Genomic DNA, 16,883 nt, shown 5'->3' with positions numbered 1-16,883 from the left:
CAGTGTCGGGCAATATCCCAATCACTGCCCTGGGGCATTGGAATAATTTTTTTTAGACCAGAGGAAAGTGTGCCTCCTACTGGCCCTCCAATAACACTTCCAGCAGCATCTGGTCTCCCATCCAGGGACTGACCAGGACCAACCCTGCTTAGCTTCAGAAGCAAGCCAGCAGTGGTATGCAGGGTGGTATGCTGCTGGCTATGTAATGTGTTGTCAACATTTTTTAGTTTTAAAGATAAAATATTCACGTAGACACTCACTTGTCTTTCAGTCCTGTAGCTTTCACCTTTTAATACAATAACCATGTCTCTGTCACTAACAAATACAGTCATGATGGTAATTACAATTCACTGGAAATGCAAGGCACACTGAGAAATATGTAAATAAGGTAGAATAAATTCTCAAATGGAATTATATATTCACTCAACCTAAAATTTTGTAAACAATTCAATTCAACTATATGCCCAAATGTTGAGTAAACTCACAATCCAGCAGCAATCACATGAAATCTTTTTTTTTTTACAGTGTAGTTTAGATAAAACCGTTGAAAACAACAACAAAACTACGCTATAGTGAAGTTGACTTTAGTTTTGCTGTAGCCTAGTGTTGTCATCTGTGCCAGGCAAGCTGGTACAGTGAGAAGCTGTGCTGCAGCTGGTGAGGGAGGATGGTGCATGGGGCTGGGGTTTGTGGGGACTGGGACAAGGGGGGTTTATGGGGATGGTAAGGGGCCAATAGGGGCCTGGGCCTCTGCTGTGTGTCTAATGAGTGCCTTATGGGAGAGCCCCAGTGTGTTAGGAGTTAGGAGCACTCTGGCTTATCCCCTACTGGCACTGATGGGTCCTGAAGAGATCTGATTTAGTGAGAGTGTTGAGAAAAGGAGGGAGGAAGGAGGGCAAAGAGGGAGGAGAGTCTCCCTCCTCCATCCGTTTCCCTCTCAATCCCACCTCTATTTCGCCTTCCTCTGTCCTTCTTTTCTCTGTTTCCACCCCACCCTCCTACATTCCTCATCTTTTCCTCTCCAGACTGCTTTCTCATTCTGAAACCCATGAGCAGGAGTTAGTCACAGAGAGAGACAAGAGGAGAGAAAGGGTACGGCCTTTAGTCTGACCTTTTCTGCCCATACACACACTGCCGCACATATCGAGCACACGCACACACACACACCTGGGCATTGGAACACACACACACGCACGGAAGCAGAAGCGTGCGCGCGCGCACACACAGGTTGTGCCATTTTTTTTACATCCGTTTTCTGTTAAAACTATAAGAAAAATTCATAAAATTCAACTTAAATTCACAATGCAGAATATGGTCCTATTGCGTTGACCGCTATGGGGCAATGAATTTCTATATACCACAGTCATAGGTTGAATCTCAAACTGGACACTTGGCCCCTAGTTCTTTATCGAGTGGCCACTTGCTGTTTTGTTCGATAGTGATCGCTCAAGTCTGCAAGTGTTTTGGCCAGAATGAGCATTGAGACGAGGCAAACTCAACGTCCAACCCGCCACTCATCAATATTCTAAATCCATTCGCAAGCATTGTCTCCCGCGATCTGTCTTGAGCATGACTCACTCGCTATGAAACGTCGGCACTGGGGCAGACACAGGCGCATACTCTGATAGACAGTGAGAAAGTTGTAATAACAAAATGGCAATGTTTGAATGTGACAAATATTTGCACAGAACATAGTGTACTCTACAATTACGTTTGAGTGTTTATATGTGTGTGTGTGTGTGTGTGTGTGTGTGTGTGTGTGTGTGTGTGTGTGTGTGTGTGTGTGTGTGTGTGTGTGTGTGTGTGTTATCAGCATAGTATGTAAATATGCACAGGACAAAACATGGAAACACAATGTAAATGAGAGACAAGATAAAAAAATATATATATATACGTCTGTGTGTGTGTGTGTGTGTGTGTGTGTGTGTGTGTGTGTGTGTGTGTGTGTGTGTGTGTGTGTGTGTGTGTGTGTGTGTGTGTGTGTGTGTGTGTGTGTGTGTGTGTGTGTGTGTGTGTGTGTGTGTGTGCTATAGCAAAAATCAGCCATGTCTCTGCACATTCTCTCCTGGACAGTTTTTGTTGTAGTGCCCAAAGCCTTGTGCAGTGGTGACAAAGGACACAGTGGGGGTTACAATAGGGGCAGTGGAGGGGGGATTGTCCCCCACACATTCAGTTCAGCACAGGAATGTGGCCCCTAGTACCCCCACATATAGGTCACACAGGTCCCACACAGACAGAGATAGACACACACACATTCAGAATGCTGTTCACTGACTACAGCTCAGTGTTCAACACCATAGTGCCCTCCAAGCTAGTTACCAAGCTCAGGACCCTGGGACTGAACACCTCACTCTGCAACTGGATCCTGGACTTCCTGACGGGCTGACTGACCCCAGGTGGTGAGAGTAGGCAACAGCACCTCCACCACACTGACCTGCAAAGCGGGGGCCCCACAGGGGTGTATGCATTGCCCCCTACTGTACTCCCAGTTTACCCATGATTGTGTGGCCACACACAACTCCAACTTTATCATCAAGTTTGCTGACAATACAACGGTGGTATGCCTGATCACCAATGGCGATGAGACAGCCTACAAGGAGGTGGTCAGAGAACTGGCAGTGTGGTGCCAGGACAACAACCTCTCCCTCAACGTCAGCAAGACCAAGGAGCAGATCGTGGACCACAGGAAGCACAGGGGGTGCACAATCCCATCCATATCCACAGAGCCTCAGAGGAGAGGGTCAAGAGCTTCAAGTTCCTCGGTGTCCACGTCACGTCACTGAGGACCTAATACGATCCCCTCACACCAGAACAGTCATGAAGGCGGCACAGCAACGCCTCTTCTCCCTCAAGAGGCTGAAACGATATGGCATGGCCCCTCAGATCCTCAGGAACTTTTACAGCTGCACCATTGAAAGCATCCTGACTGGTTGTATCACCGTCTGGTATAGTGACTGCACTGCCCCTGACCGGATGGCCCTACAGAGGTGGTGCAGACGGCCCAGCGCATTACTGGGGGCGAGCTCCCAGCCATCCAGGAAATACATGTTGTGTTACAGCCTGAATTCAAAATGCATTAAATGATTATTTTTCACGCTTCTACACACAATACCCCATAATGTCAGTGTAAACATGTTTAAAAAAAAAAAAAAAAATGTTTATGAATTCATAAGAAATAAAAAGCTGAAATCTATTGAGTCAAATCTTCAACCCTTTTCTAATGGAAAGCAAGTTCAGGAGTAAAAAGTTGCTTAATAAGTCAATTAAAAAGTTGCATTGACTCACTCAGTGTGCAATAATAGTGTTTAACGTGATTTTTTTATGATTAACTCCTCTCTGTACCCCACATATACAATTATCTGCAAGGTCCCTCAGTCGAGCAGTGAATTTCAAACACAGATTCAACCACAAAGACCAGGGAGGTTTTCGAATGTCTTGCAAAGAAGAGCACCTATTGGTAGATGAAAAAAATTTATTAGAATAATAGCTGCCATTGACTATCCCATTGAGCATGGTGAACAGTGAAGAGGCGACTCTGGGATGCTGGCCTTCCTCTAGTGTCTGTGTTCTTTTGCCCATCTTGATCTTTTTTTTTATTGGCCAGTCTGAGATATGGCTTTTTCTTTGCAACTCTGCCTAGAAGGCCAGCATCCCAGAGTCGCCTTTTCACTGTTGACGTTGAGACTGGTGTTTTGCGGGTACTATTTAATGAAGCTGACAGTTGGGGACTTGTGAGGCGTCTGTTTCTCAAACTACACTCTAATGTACTTGTCCTCTTGCTCAGTTGTGCGCCGGGGCCTCCCACTTCTCTTTCTATTCTGGTTAGATACAGTTTGTGCTGTTCTGTGAAGGGAGTAGTACACAGCTTTGTACGAGATCTTAAGTTTCTTGGCAATTTCTCGCATAGAATAGCCTTCATTTCTCAGAACAAGAATAGACTGATGAGTTTCAGAAGAAAGTTCTTTGTTTCTGGCCATTTTGAGCCTGTAATCGAACCCACCAATGCTGATGCTCCAGATACTCAACTAGTCTAAAAAAGGCCAGTTTTATTGCTTCTTTAATCAGCACAACAGTTTTCGACTGTGTTAACATAATTGCAAAAGGGTTTTCTAATGATCAATTAGCCTTTTAAAATGATGAACTTGGATTAGCTAACACAACGTGCCATTGGAATACAGGAGTGATGGTTGCTGATAATAGGCCTCTGTACGGCTATGAATGTATTCCATTAAAAATCAGTCAGTTTCCAGCAACAATAGTCATTTACAACATTAACAATGTCTACACTGTATTTCTGATCAATTTGATGTTATTTTAATGGAATAAAATGTGCTTTTCTTTCAAAAACAAGGACATTTCTAAGTGACCCCAAACTTTTGAGCGGTAGCGTATGTGCGGAAAGAAAATCTATTTAATACATTTTGAATTCAGGCTATAACACAACAACATGTGGAATAAGTCAAAGGGTATGAATACTTTCTGAAGGCACTGTATATTATTATTAGGATGACCATTACATTGTTGGGAAAGAGCTCTGAAGGTATGAATTTCACCGTACTGTTTTACACCTGTTGGACATGGTGAATAAACTTTGAAACTTGAAACACACCGGTCACAATGTCAGGGGGCTCTCTCTGAACTGACCAAACACCATACCGAAATACAGGGTGTCAATTCTGTTGAACGCTCCATCAAAAAGGAGTGTTTACACAGTTGTAACCATAAACTAAAGCCTTGACATTAGATCTGGGAGTTGTCAGGTCTTGAGCAAGGTTACACATAAGTGTAAGCCACCCCCAAGGTTACACATAAGCCACCCCCACCACATAACAAATGTCTGAAGCAATCATGATAGTGAAGTTGTTTTTTAGGTGGGTCAAAAACAACATTATTTCACACAGCAATGTGTAAGCTAAACATGCATAGCTTGCTCACCTAAAAATATTTTTGTTCCATGACATATGTCTTTTCATATTTGGATATTCAAAAGGAATGACGTGTTGTGTGTTGTCGTTTGTCCACAGGCTCGTCCTACTACAACAATGTGCGGCCGCTAGCCTATCCCGACGCTGACGCTGTGCTCATCTGTTTCGACATCAGCCGCCCCGAGACACTGGATAGTGTGCTGAAGAAGGTCAGTGAGCTACGAAGCAAAGCCACGTGTCGGTGCCTCAGTTCAATAAAATATTATATCAAACAGGGTTCGCCAACTGGCGGCTCGAATTTGGCCAGTGGGTGGTTTTATTTGGCCCTCAAATGTTTCAGAGCATTGAATTTTTTTCCTCTTCATTGTTGGACATAAAAGACTATAAAAAAAAACAGGAAATCAGCTCCAAGTGATTTTCATTTTGGAAATCTACTCCGACAGGTGATCGTATACAAATGTGAGCAAGATTTGAAATGATTGAGATTATTATTATTGTTTTATGTTTTCGGCTCCGGTATTCAAACCAGCAACCTTTCGGTTACTGGCCCAAAGCTCTAACCTCGAGGCTCCGTAGTTGATGATCCCTTATCTCAAATGATCCTAGAGCTCTTTTTAGAACAGTAAGGACTACATATAAAAGAGACACTGCTTGTGAGAACAACCTAGCCGAGACAGGAATGAACAAATATATATATATATTTTTTCAAGCATGCAGGTTTATCACAGACCCTTAGGTAATGTTCCACCGAAGGTTAGAAGCTAACGTTATGGCCTTTTTGAGGTCATTTTCTCACAAAATGAGGTGTAATCCATCGATTGTCCCAGCCTTCTTCTTCAAAAAAATATGCATTTACTTAATAAGAGGGAGAAGTTTGGCATTGTTTCCCAAAGTCCTAGCCTCGGTGGTTTCTAATTGGTGGAATTCTCTGGTGGAAGTCTTTCTTTGAGCCACAAAGCCACACCATTTGGGACCTACAGGTCTACACGTTTTGTTTGAATGATAAAGACTTTGTTGTTTATAGTGTATAGCGAACATCAGTTGTGTGGGCAAGGAATGCCTTTGACTGGGTGGAGTGGACATTCCTAATGTCAAGCCCATCGCTCACCCATGACATCATCAGCATTGCCATTCAGAGATAAAATTCCCCACTCTTTGAGTCACGAGACAAAACCGAAGGAGTGGGCGGGGGTACCCCAAATTCTGATAGAGGTCCACTTGGGGCTCTTGAGGGCTCACTTGACCTGTGACCCTAAATAGATGCCTTGCTAATCTCTTACCAACAGGCCAAGGGTGGGCGTTGAATACACCCCTCTCACAATAGTCCTCCAGAAATGGGCTCTTGACCCCCTGTGATATTTCAAGTGCCAAGTGCTTCTATTTGACATAGGGGTCAAATCTTTCATACCACTGAAGCCAAACAAAAGCTGTCTCAACAATAAATTCCACTCAAGTGTTATAGGAAAACTATGATGCAAAATGCATCACACCGGCTGTATTTCTGTAAAGTTATACATCTTGAAAACTTGATTGCTGGCATGCAAATGCTTTTGTGACTATATCAACAATGGACTAATGAAGCAAATACAAAAATATCGTTTTTTGGATAGAATTTTCCTTTAAGTATTAAAATGTTAAAGACATTTTTTGGTACTTTTGTATACTTTTTAGTCAGTAGTTCTGAAAGTAGCACTCACGAGCCAAAAGTTGTCCCCGAAAATTGCGTACTACGTTACATATGTGCACCATGCCCTTGCTCTCTCGCTCTCTGCTGTGTCCACTGAGCCTTTGAGCCCGCCCTGCAACCTCATTGGATAATGCTGGGCAGGCCTCTTGCTAGCTGTCACTGAAATGCAACAGTGGCATTCAAACTAGGGATTTCGTGGCTAATTGAGGTGAAACCGTAATTCTGCTCATAGATTATGCCTGTATGAACTTCACATTGACACATCCAGCCCAAAGCAGGAGGTTTAGAAAGTACTTTCTTATTCGCCAAAGTACCAGAGCATGTCTAAGTGACGAGTGTTAAGTGAGGACACATGGTATCAGTGATTTTGTATTACTAATCAGTGATTCTGTCTTGTCACTGTATAGCTTCCTGCTTTCTTCACACAGCATTTCTGTGTGACCTCAAACCGTCCTCTGTATCTAGCAACATCCTTCTATCTCTTCCACTCTTTCTTTCTTCTCCTTAACTCTACCCCCTTGTCCTCCCCTCCCTCCCTGTGGGATCCTATGATGGGATCGGTTTTCCCAGGGTGAAAATGGAGCCCAATTCCCATTTTGTTCCCTTCTCCCCGAAGTGTGCCCTTGTTAATTTCCCCTCACTAATCTAATGCTTTTGTATCTTTGAGAGGGGGGACGGGGGGGGAATGAACACTTTGGGTGAGAATCGAAAAAGCAACTGGAGACTCTTGAGAGTATGATGTGGCAGCTGTCGCACCCAGACCTCAGGCTTCCTCCCAGACCTCAGTACAGTACAGATCATCTTGTATCTCCCATAGTCACACACACACACACACACACACACACACACACACACACACACACACACACACACACATCACTCGGGGGCTAGAAACAAAGACTATATCCAACTAGCATGTATAATACATGTAATAGACCTGTTGGCTGTGTGTGCTGTAATCTCCTGTTTGATCAACCAGTGGCTCAGCTGTACTACTACCGGGAATCAGATAATGTTATTGAAGCAGAGCATAGGCCTAGATTTGATTGAAATGTTATTGTAGCAAATAACACATGTTAAGAGTAATAATGTAATACATGGAATGAGACACACACTGGTCAGACATTTTCCAACTGGCCTTGGGAACATGTCCTAATAGTTACATAATAAGGAAATACTGCCTACAAAACATTTACTGGAATGAGGAAGTGTAACTACCGTTAAAGGGGCTTTAAGTACAATTTGTAAAATGTTATCTTCAGTACATATCATTGTTGCGCATCACCAATCATTTCTGTCATTAACCATTCTCCTTCGAAATGAAAATGGACAATTCACTCTGCTCTTTGTCTGTTATTCACTCTCTGTTGTTTGGCTTTGCCTAACCTTATATACTGGACAAAAATATATACGCAACATGTAAAGTGTTGGTCCCATGTTTCATGAGCTGAAATAAAAGATCCCAAAAATGTTCCATATGCACAAAAAGCTTATTTCTCTCAAATGTTGTGCACAAATGTGTTTTACATCCCTGTTAATGAGCAATTCTCCTTTCCCAAAATAATCCATCCACCTGACAGGTGTGGCATATCAAGAAGCTGAATAAAGAGCATGATCATTACACAGGTGCACCTTGTGCTGTGGACAATAAAAGGCCACTCTAAAATGTGCAGTTGTGTCACACAACACAATGCTTGCAATTGGCATGCTGACAGCAGGAATGTCAACCAGAGCTGTTGCCAGAGAATTGAATGTTAATTTCTCCACCATAAGCCTCCTCCAACATTGTTTTAGAGAATTTGGCAGTACGTCCAACTGGCCTCACAATCGCAGACCACGTGGATGCCGTTGTGTGGGTGAGCGGTTTGCTGATGTCAACGTTGTGAACAGAGTGCCCCATGGTGGCGGTGGGGTTATGGTATGGGCAGGCATAAGCTACGGACTATGGAAAAAATAGCATTTTATCGATGGCAATTTGAATGCACAAAAATATCGTGACGAGATCATGAGGCCCATTTTTTTTTTAATGGTATCTGTGACCAACATATGCATATCTGTATTGCCAGTCATGTGAAATCCATAGATTATGGCCTAATTCATTTATTTCAATCGACTAATTTCCTCATATGAACTGCAACTCAGTAAGATCAATTCAATTGTTGCACGTTGCGTTTATATTTCTATTCAGTATATAAACACAATGACCCTGCCTCTTGGCCCTTGTGACTTGTCTAGGTCGCGTTCATTGATTCACCAGTACGTCTTCAACAGAAAGCCCTTATCGAAGACAACAGCACATGATGACTAACACTAATGAACAGAGGCCATAATCACGTGGACGGTCGTCTACAAGAAAGGCTCTGTTTGTATCGAGTAGAAAACGTAGACGTACGTCTACAAGAAAGGCACTGTTTGTATCGAGTAGAAAACGTAGACGTACGTCTACAAGAAAGGCATTGTTTGTATTGAGTAGAAACAGAGAGGTATCATTCAACAGATAATGTGAAGCGATATTGTAAGCAGTCAGAGAAATAGGGTGAGTGAGAGAGAGAGACAGACAGTAGGGAGAATAGCTACCCAGTACAGAGTGTGACATGTCGACATTGAGACTCGTCTATAGACTTGGAGACTCGTCTGCTTCATAATGTGTGTTGTTATTCTTTCTGATGGAACTCTGAGGGAGTGTTGTCTGGACGGGGTTGTGGTTACTGTAGCTGTGAGCTCATAGCGGACAGAACTCGTGCTCCGCTCAATTCTTCAGTTGTCATTTGACAACTGTCATGTGACAACTTGTTTCAATGGACAGTGTGTTATTTCAATGACCAGTGTGTTATTTCAATGACCAGTGTGTTATTTCAATGACCAGTGTGTTATTTCAATGACCAGTGTGTTATTGTGGTGATAATATATACATACAATGTAAATGACATTAACTGAAAGAGATAAACATATATCTTCTCCAAGTTTCGTATATATTTAAAATAGATGTGCTTTGGATATTGGTGCTCACCTGTGGCGCTCGGTTCTGACTAGTTTCTTCCTCTTCTTCCTCAGTGGCAGGGGGAGACGCAGGAGTTCTGTCCTAACGCCAAGGTGGTATTGGTGGGCTGTAAGCTGGACATGCGGACGGACCTCAACGTGCTGAGAGAGCTGTCCAAACTCCGACTCATCCCCGTCACTCATGAACAGGTCAGGACTGACTGTTTCTCACTACTGAGGCAATCCATGCCAAGCTGTACTGTGCTGGTCTGGTAACGCCTCCATTGTAGTCCCTGGAACTGTGCTGGAAGGACAATGTAAAAGGACAATATCATCGCAATCAGTACGCTTTAGCCGAGTGTGTTGTGAAAAATGTATGGCAATGCCAGTAGCTGTTAACTTGTAAAACTGAGATGGCATAACACCTTCAGAACATCGTCATGACGTAATAATAACACATCAAATAAAACGTGAGGCTATTTCTTGGCAGAACTTTAGCTATGAACTATGAGTACATTGGGGACGATGGCGTCCCAAATGGGGTCCCTATGGGTCCTGATAAAAAGTGCCACTTGGGATGTAGCCAATGTGATAATGTGACACACTGTTCTGGAAACATTGCTCTACTTTTGTATTTAAAAAAACATATATTTTTTGTTCACTGCTCTTACCTACATTATGCCTGTTGTTTCTCTCCTTTTCGGGTTGGTCGTCAGTAAAGTTGTAGAGCTGTTCTCGGGTGTGTTCCCAGTGTAAGCAGATAGATACACCTGGCATGATCAGTCCAACAGGTTAAAGCACAAACAGACATACTTCTACGGTATAAACTTGTTGATATGTACCTGACCACACTGTGTAAACATGTGTGCACAACTGCTCTTTCACAGCCCACACACATGCAAGAGCTTGCGCACGCACGAAGCTACGGCACAGACATTTGCATGGCTCAGGCTATCTGTGATGGCCTAATGCAGACATTCCATTAGCTATGGCAAAACACCTAAAAGCACCTAAACTCAGCAAAAAAAAGAAACGTCCTCTCACTGTCAACTGCGTTTATTTTCAGCAAACTTAACATGTGTAAAATATTTGTATGAACATAACAAGATTCAAAAAATGAGACATAAACGGAACAATTTCCACAGACATGTTACTAACAGAAATGGAATAATGTGTCCCTGAACAAAGGGGGGGTCAAAATCAAAAGTAACAGTCAGTATCTGGTGTGGCCACCAGCTGCATTAAGTGCTGCAATGCATCTCATCCTCATGGACTGCACCAGATTTGCCAGTTCTTGCTGTGAGATGTTACCTCACTCTTCTACCAAGGCACCTGCAAGTTCCCAGACATTTGTGGGAGGGAATGGCCCTAGCCCTCACCCTCCGATGCAACAAGTCCCCAGACGTGCTCAATGGGATTGAGATCCGTGCTCTTTGCTGGCCATGGCAGAACACCGACTTGCAGGAAATCACGCACAGAACGAGCAGTATGGCTGGTGGCATTGTCATGCTGGAGGGTCATGTCAGGATGAGCCTGCAGGAAGGGTACCACATGAGGGAGGAGAATGTCTTCCCTGTAACGCACAGCGTTGAGATTGCCTGCAATGACAATAAGCTCAGTCCGATGATGCTGTGACACACCGCCCCAGACCGTGACGGACCCTCCACCTCCAAATCGATCCCGCTCCAGAGTACAGGCCTCGGTGTAATGCTCATTCCTTCGACAATAAACACGAATCCGACCATCACCCCTGGCGAGACAAAACCGCGACTCGTCAGTGAAGAGCACATTTTGCCAGTCCTGTCTGGTCCAGCAACGGTGGGTTTGTGCCCATAGGCGACATTGTTGCCGGTGATGTCTGGTGAGGACCTACCTTACGACAGGCCTACAAGCCCTCAGTCCAGCCTCTCTCAGCCTATTGCGGACAGTCTGGGCACTGATGGAGGGATTGTGCGTTCCTGGTGTAGCTCGGGCAGTTGTTGTAGCCATCCTTTACCTGTCCCGCAGGTGTGATGTTTGGATGTACCGATCCTGTGCAGGTGTTGTTACACGTGGTCTGCCACTGCGAGGACGATCAGCTGTCTGTCCTGTCTCCCTGTAGCGCTGTCTTAGGGGTCTCACAGTATGGACATTGCAATTTATTGCCCTGGCCACATCTCATGCCTCCTTGCAGCATGTCTAAGGCACGTTCACGCAGATGAGCAGGGACCCTGGGCATCTTTCTTTTGGTGTTTTTCAGAGTCAGTAGAAAGGCCTCTTTAGTGTCCTAAGTTTTCATAACTGTGACCTTAATTGCCTACCGTCTGTAAGCTGTTAATGTCTTAGCAACCGTTCCACAGGTGCATGTTCATTAATTGTTTATGGGCCATTGAACAAGCATGGGAAACAGTGTTTAAACATTTTACAATGAAGATCTGTGAAGTTATTGGATTTTTACGAATTATCTTTGAAAGACAGGGTCCTGAAAAGGGGACGTTTCTTTTTTTGCTGAGTGAACACACTGAATATTTCACGTGCCCAGACAGGGTACAGCATGTTAAGGTACTTCTTCACTCCCGTTAGCCCACTTCTACTAGCTACCGTTCTCAGACCATTCATCTAACGTAGCATTAACATTCTGATATGTTCCAATACATAAAACTCTAACTCGGCATAGAGGTAACCTAAAACACACTTTTTTTTGTACTAAGTGCACCTACTGTGCATTAACATAACTGTATGTCCTAATATGTACACAGTATTCCAGTTCTGAAAATGCCATTTAGTTTCTCAAATACGAAAGCATTCAGTACAGAGCCTAAAAGAGTTGGAACCAGGGAGTGAGACAAACACTAAGTGGAACAATTTAATTGTTTTGTTTCAATGTCCTCAGGCAATAACAGCGAGAGACGGACTGACGGACTCGGGAGGCTGTGAATTTTAATGGCCTATTTTCATGTTAATGTTATTTACGAGTTGACAATTCTTTAAACACTAATTCACATCCCTATTTTCTCCAGAGAGGAGCTTAGGAAGAAATGTCCTTGGCATGCCAGTCAATTACAGCAGAGCAGACACACGACGGGAAACAGTAATAACGCAGACAAAAAAACAACAATATTAAGATCATCAAACTGCTTACGAAACCGTTACTAAGATCATGAAAAAAAAAACTAAAAAACAAATGTAATCATGAAACCAATTTCATTGAGCAAACCCAATTGAGTTGCCAATCAGGAGGGACCGGTTATCAGGTTACGTTAATGTCACTTTGCTCGATTTCCTCCGTCTTAACTGAAGCTCCTCAAAACACTCTGAGCTCAGAACTCGCTCGCTGTCCTCAAAGAGCCTCGATCAAAGGGCACCGCTGCCTGTAATGCAAATCAACTGCCAGCAATTTAAGACTTACAACTCGCTGTCCAATTCAATCCCAAAGGAATCCGCTCGTCACAAGGGTGAATCGCGGATGAACCCGACGACTTCTGCCATAATCTGCTTAGGGTCAAAACAGAGACTTAAATGTTGCCCGTTTCCTTCTGTATGAATGAATTCTCACAACGGACTCATAGTAGGACATATTGCAGAGATATAATAGTCATTATACTGATGTGTATCTGGCTGGGGAATGGAACATGGCATGTATTCTACCAGGTGACGTGATGATGTGGAGAGGATCTGTGTCTGCACCACGTACTCTCACTACTGGTGTCCCCCAGGGCTAAGGTGTAGGCCCTGTCCTCTTCTCTCTATACACGAAGTGACTCAGCTCCGTCATATCCTCACATGCTCTCTCCTATCATTGTTATGCCGATGACACTCAACTACTTTTCTCCTTCCCCCTTCTGACACCCAGGTGGCGACGTGCATCTTTGCGTGCCTAGCAAGTATCTCTGCTTGGATGTCGGTCCATCACCTCAAGCTCAACAAGACGGAGCTGCTCTACCTCACGTGGAAAGCCCGCCCGCTCCAAGACCTCTCCATCACGGTTGTCAACTACACGGTGTCCCCTTCCCACAGTGCAAAGAACCTTGGCATGACTCTGGACAACACTCTGTCGTCCTCTGCAAACATCAAAGCAGTTACTCGCTCCTGCATGTTCATCCTTACAACATCCGTAGAGTACGACCCTACCTCACACAGGAAGTGGCACAGGTCTTAATCCAGGCACTTGTCATTTCCTGTCTGGACTACAGCAACTCACTGTTGGCTGGTCTCGCCACTTGTTTCATCAAACCCCTACAACTTATCCAGAATGCTGCAGCCCACCAAGTTCTCCCATGTCACCTCGCTCATCCGGATATTCCACTGGCTTCCAGTCGAAGCTCGCATCCACTACAAGACCATGGTACTTGCCTATGGAGCAGCAAGAGGAACTGCCCCTCCCTACCTTCAGGCTATGCTCTACACCCCAGCTCCTGAGTGGCACAGCGGTCTAAGGCACTGCATCTCAGTGCAAGAGGCATCACTACAGTTCCTGGTTTGAATCCAGGCTGTATCACATTCGGCCGTGATTGGGAGTCCCATAGGGCGGCGCACAATTGGCCCAGCGTCGTCCGGGTTTGGCCGGGGTAGGCCATCATTGTAAATAAGAATTTGTTCTTAACTGACTTGCCTCGTTAAAAAAATGTAAAAACATGAACGGTCTGCCACCTCTGATCTCTTGGCTCCCACTCAGCCCAGTCCAAGCTTTTCTCTGTCCTGGCACCCCAATGGTGAAACCAATTTCCCCTTGAAGCTAGAACAAGAGTCCCTGCCCATCTTCCGAAAACATCTGAAACCTTACCTCTTCAAGAAGCCTTTCGTGAACTAACACTCGCAATTTACGTTTTTTTTTTCTGACTTTGCTTATGGCTCCTTCATTGAGGTCAAATGTACTTACTATGACTGTGATATGTGGTTGTCCTACCTAGTTATCTTAAGATGAATGCAGTCACTCTGGATAAGAACGTATGCTACGTATGGGGGGGGGGAGAGAGAGACCCGGTGACCCAACTCATCTCTCAGAGATAATGGGCCCATTCAAGGTGGTCTTTTTTGTGGAGCACATCTCAGAAGATCGCTTTATCATACCAATGAGTTCCTGAGACGTGAAACACTGTGAGATCTGATCATCTGTGCAGCGAGACTGTAATAAAGATGACCTGGAACGCAACAAGGGTCTGCATAGACCAGAGCGACACGTTTATGTGACTAGATGGGATTTACTCAAATGACCAGTATGGAACATACATAGATTTTTATCTGCATCGTTCTAGGCATTGAATCCCATAAAAAAATAAATGAGAAATGTTTTATTGTCACATATACCAGATAGATGCAATGGATGTTTTGTTTTACAGGGTCAGCCATAGTAGTACGGCACCCCTGGGGAAAATTAGGGTTAAGTGCCTTGCTCAAGGGCGTACCAGCGACCTTTCAGTTATTGGCCCAGCGCTCTAACCACTAGGCTACCTGCCACCCGTAAAAAAAAGCCATGAAATAAGCCCTGTATGTTTGAATCCACATACTCTCTCTACCTCATATTAATTCACCCTCTCTTCCTATAAACCACTCTCTGTGTTCTCACCCTTGTCAAAAGTGTAAATTCAACTTTCTTAACGTGACTCTTCATCTCTCTCCATCTCCAGGGCACTACCCTGGCGAGGCAGATCGGCGCCGTGGCCTACACAGAGTGCACGTCCAAGTACTCGGAGAACAGCGTCCGCGACGTCTTCCACGTCACCACCCTGACCTCGGTAACGCGCCTCCACCGCCCCCAGCTAAAACGCAGCGGCTCGCGCCGCGGCCTCAAGCGGGTCTCCCAGCAACCGCCCCGGACTGAGGTTCTGGAGCACCCCCCCGCCATGAGAAAGAACCGGGCCAAGAGCTGTGTACTCATGTAGGGGTTGGACTGGCCAGACTGTACCAACTGACCCAAACGATGTACAAAAGAGACAATGTATATTATAAATGTACTTTATTTATTGGTTGAATTTTTTTTTTATCGCTGCTAATGAATGCAGGTCATTGCAGCGATGACGACGATTTTCCTTTTTAAACCATCAACCTGTGGAGAAAGAACAATGGAGAAACATGGACAAAAACATGGATTTGTTGGCTATAGGAATAGAGTGAGAGAGAAAATATGAGGGGATGGGGAAAAAAGAATGAAGTGGTTGGGAAAATTCAGACGAGCCAATTGTAATGAGATTGTCCTGGAATTATTTTCTATTCTGTCGTGTCCTGTCCTGAGATGGCATTCTATTTAAGTGTTTAACTAAATGAAGCACAAAAACATGCACACAAACTGTACCGACTTAAATGTCGGGGAATTATATTACTATTCCATCAGAGACAACGAGATGAAGCTTAACAAACCAAGGTTTCGTGCCCAGAGCGACAAAAAACAAACAATGGGCCAACGTGACACAAATGTTCTAAACCCACAAGTGCTTTGGAGGGAAAAAAACGTAACAAATCACTGACACCAGATAACATTGATGTGTTACTGAAAATTAACATTTCTTATTTGAACAATTATATTTGAGGGAAATCTCAGAAGGAAAATGGTTATAACACAGTTTTTGCTATATGTCTTGCTGTATGTGTGGTGCTGAAATAAAGTAACTTTCTCTGCTAAATGAAGAGAATTTAACCCTGGTTTTATTATTTGTTAACATGACTGTAATCCATCCAGCTCCCTCAGGATCCAAAGACACAGAGACCAGAAACATACATTGTTTTGAATAAGTGAGATAAAGAATTAGATTTGGTACCATGAAAATACCCAACCCACAACATTAAGGCAATGTTAACTTCAAGTTGTTGGCCTTAACATGCTATTGCTACATAGCCAGCCATGTATAAACCACATAACACTGACAATGTTATATTTTCTCACAGTAGCTGATACACAGGTAACTGGCAAAATAAAGGAAACACCAACATAGTGCCTTAATAGGCCATTGGGCCACCACGAGCTGCCAGAACAGCTTCAATGATTCTACAAGTGTATGGAACTCTATTGGAGGGATGTGACACCATTCTTCCTTGAGAAATTCCATAATTTTGTGTTTTTGTTGATGGTGGTGGAAACACTGTCTCAGGCAACTCTCCAGAATCTCCTATAAGTGTTCAATTGGGTTGAGATCTGGTGACTGACACACACACACACACACACACACACACAATGCTCATTTGAGACCCCTCTTTTAAACCCACTGAGATCTCTTCTAGCCATGGTACCCAAAATAATGGACAACTGGCAATTTTTTAAGAGTACATGACCCTAAGCATGATGGGATGTTAATTGCTTAATTAACTCAGGAACCACA

The 16,883-nt window shown here is 44.0% G+C and overlaps 1 protein-coding gene across 1 annotated transcript in view; it reads left to right on the top strand.

Annotated features, from left to right (window-relative positions):
• LOC129855343 (rho-related GTP-binding protein RhoN-like) overlaps positions 1 to 16,204 on the top strand; it is a 53,470-nt gene extending 37,266 nt beyond the window's left edge. The window contains exons 3-5 of the mRNA XM_055922894.1: positions 5,025 to 5,134; positions 9,667 to 9,801; positions 15,198 to 16,204. Coding sequence (XP_055778869.1) covers positions 5,025 to 5,134; positions 9,667 to 9,801; positions 15,198 to 15,452 — 500 coding nt within the window. The 3' untranslated portion in view covers positions 15,453 to 16,204. The remainder of the gene's footprint in view (positions 1 to 5,024; positions 5,135 to 9,666; positions 9,802 to 15,197) is intronic.
• The last annotated feature ends 679 nt before the right edge of the window (positions 16,205 to 16,883 follow it).

This window comes from Salvelinus fontinalis, chromosome 1 (genome assembly GCF_029448725.1).
Source record: "Salvelinus fontinalis isolate EN_2023a chromosome 1, ASM2944872v1, whole genome shotgun sequence".
NCBI classification, from domain to species: Eukaryota; Metazoa; Chordata; class Actinopteri; order Salmoniformes; family Salmonidae; genus Salvelinus; species Salvelinus fontinalis.
Note: the sequence above shows the minus strand (reverse complement) of the source record. Positions and strands in the feature narration are given on the sequence as shown.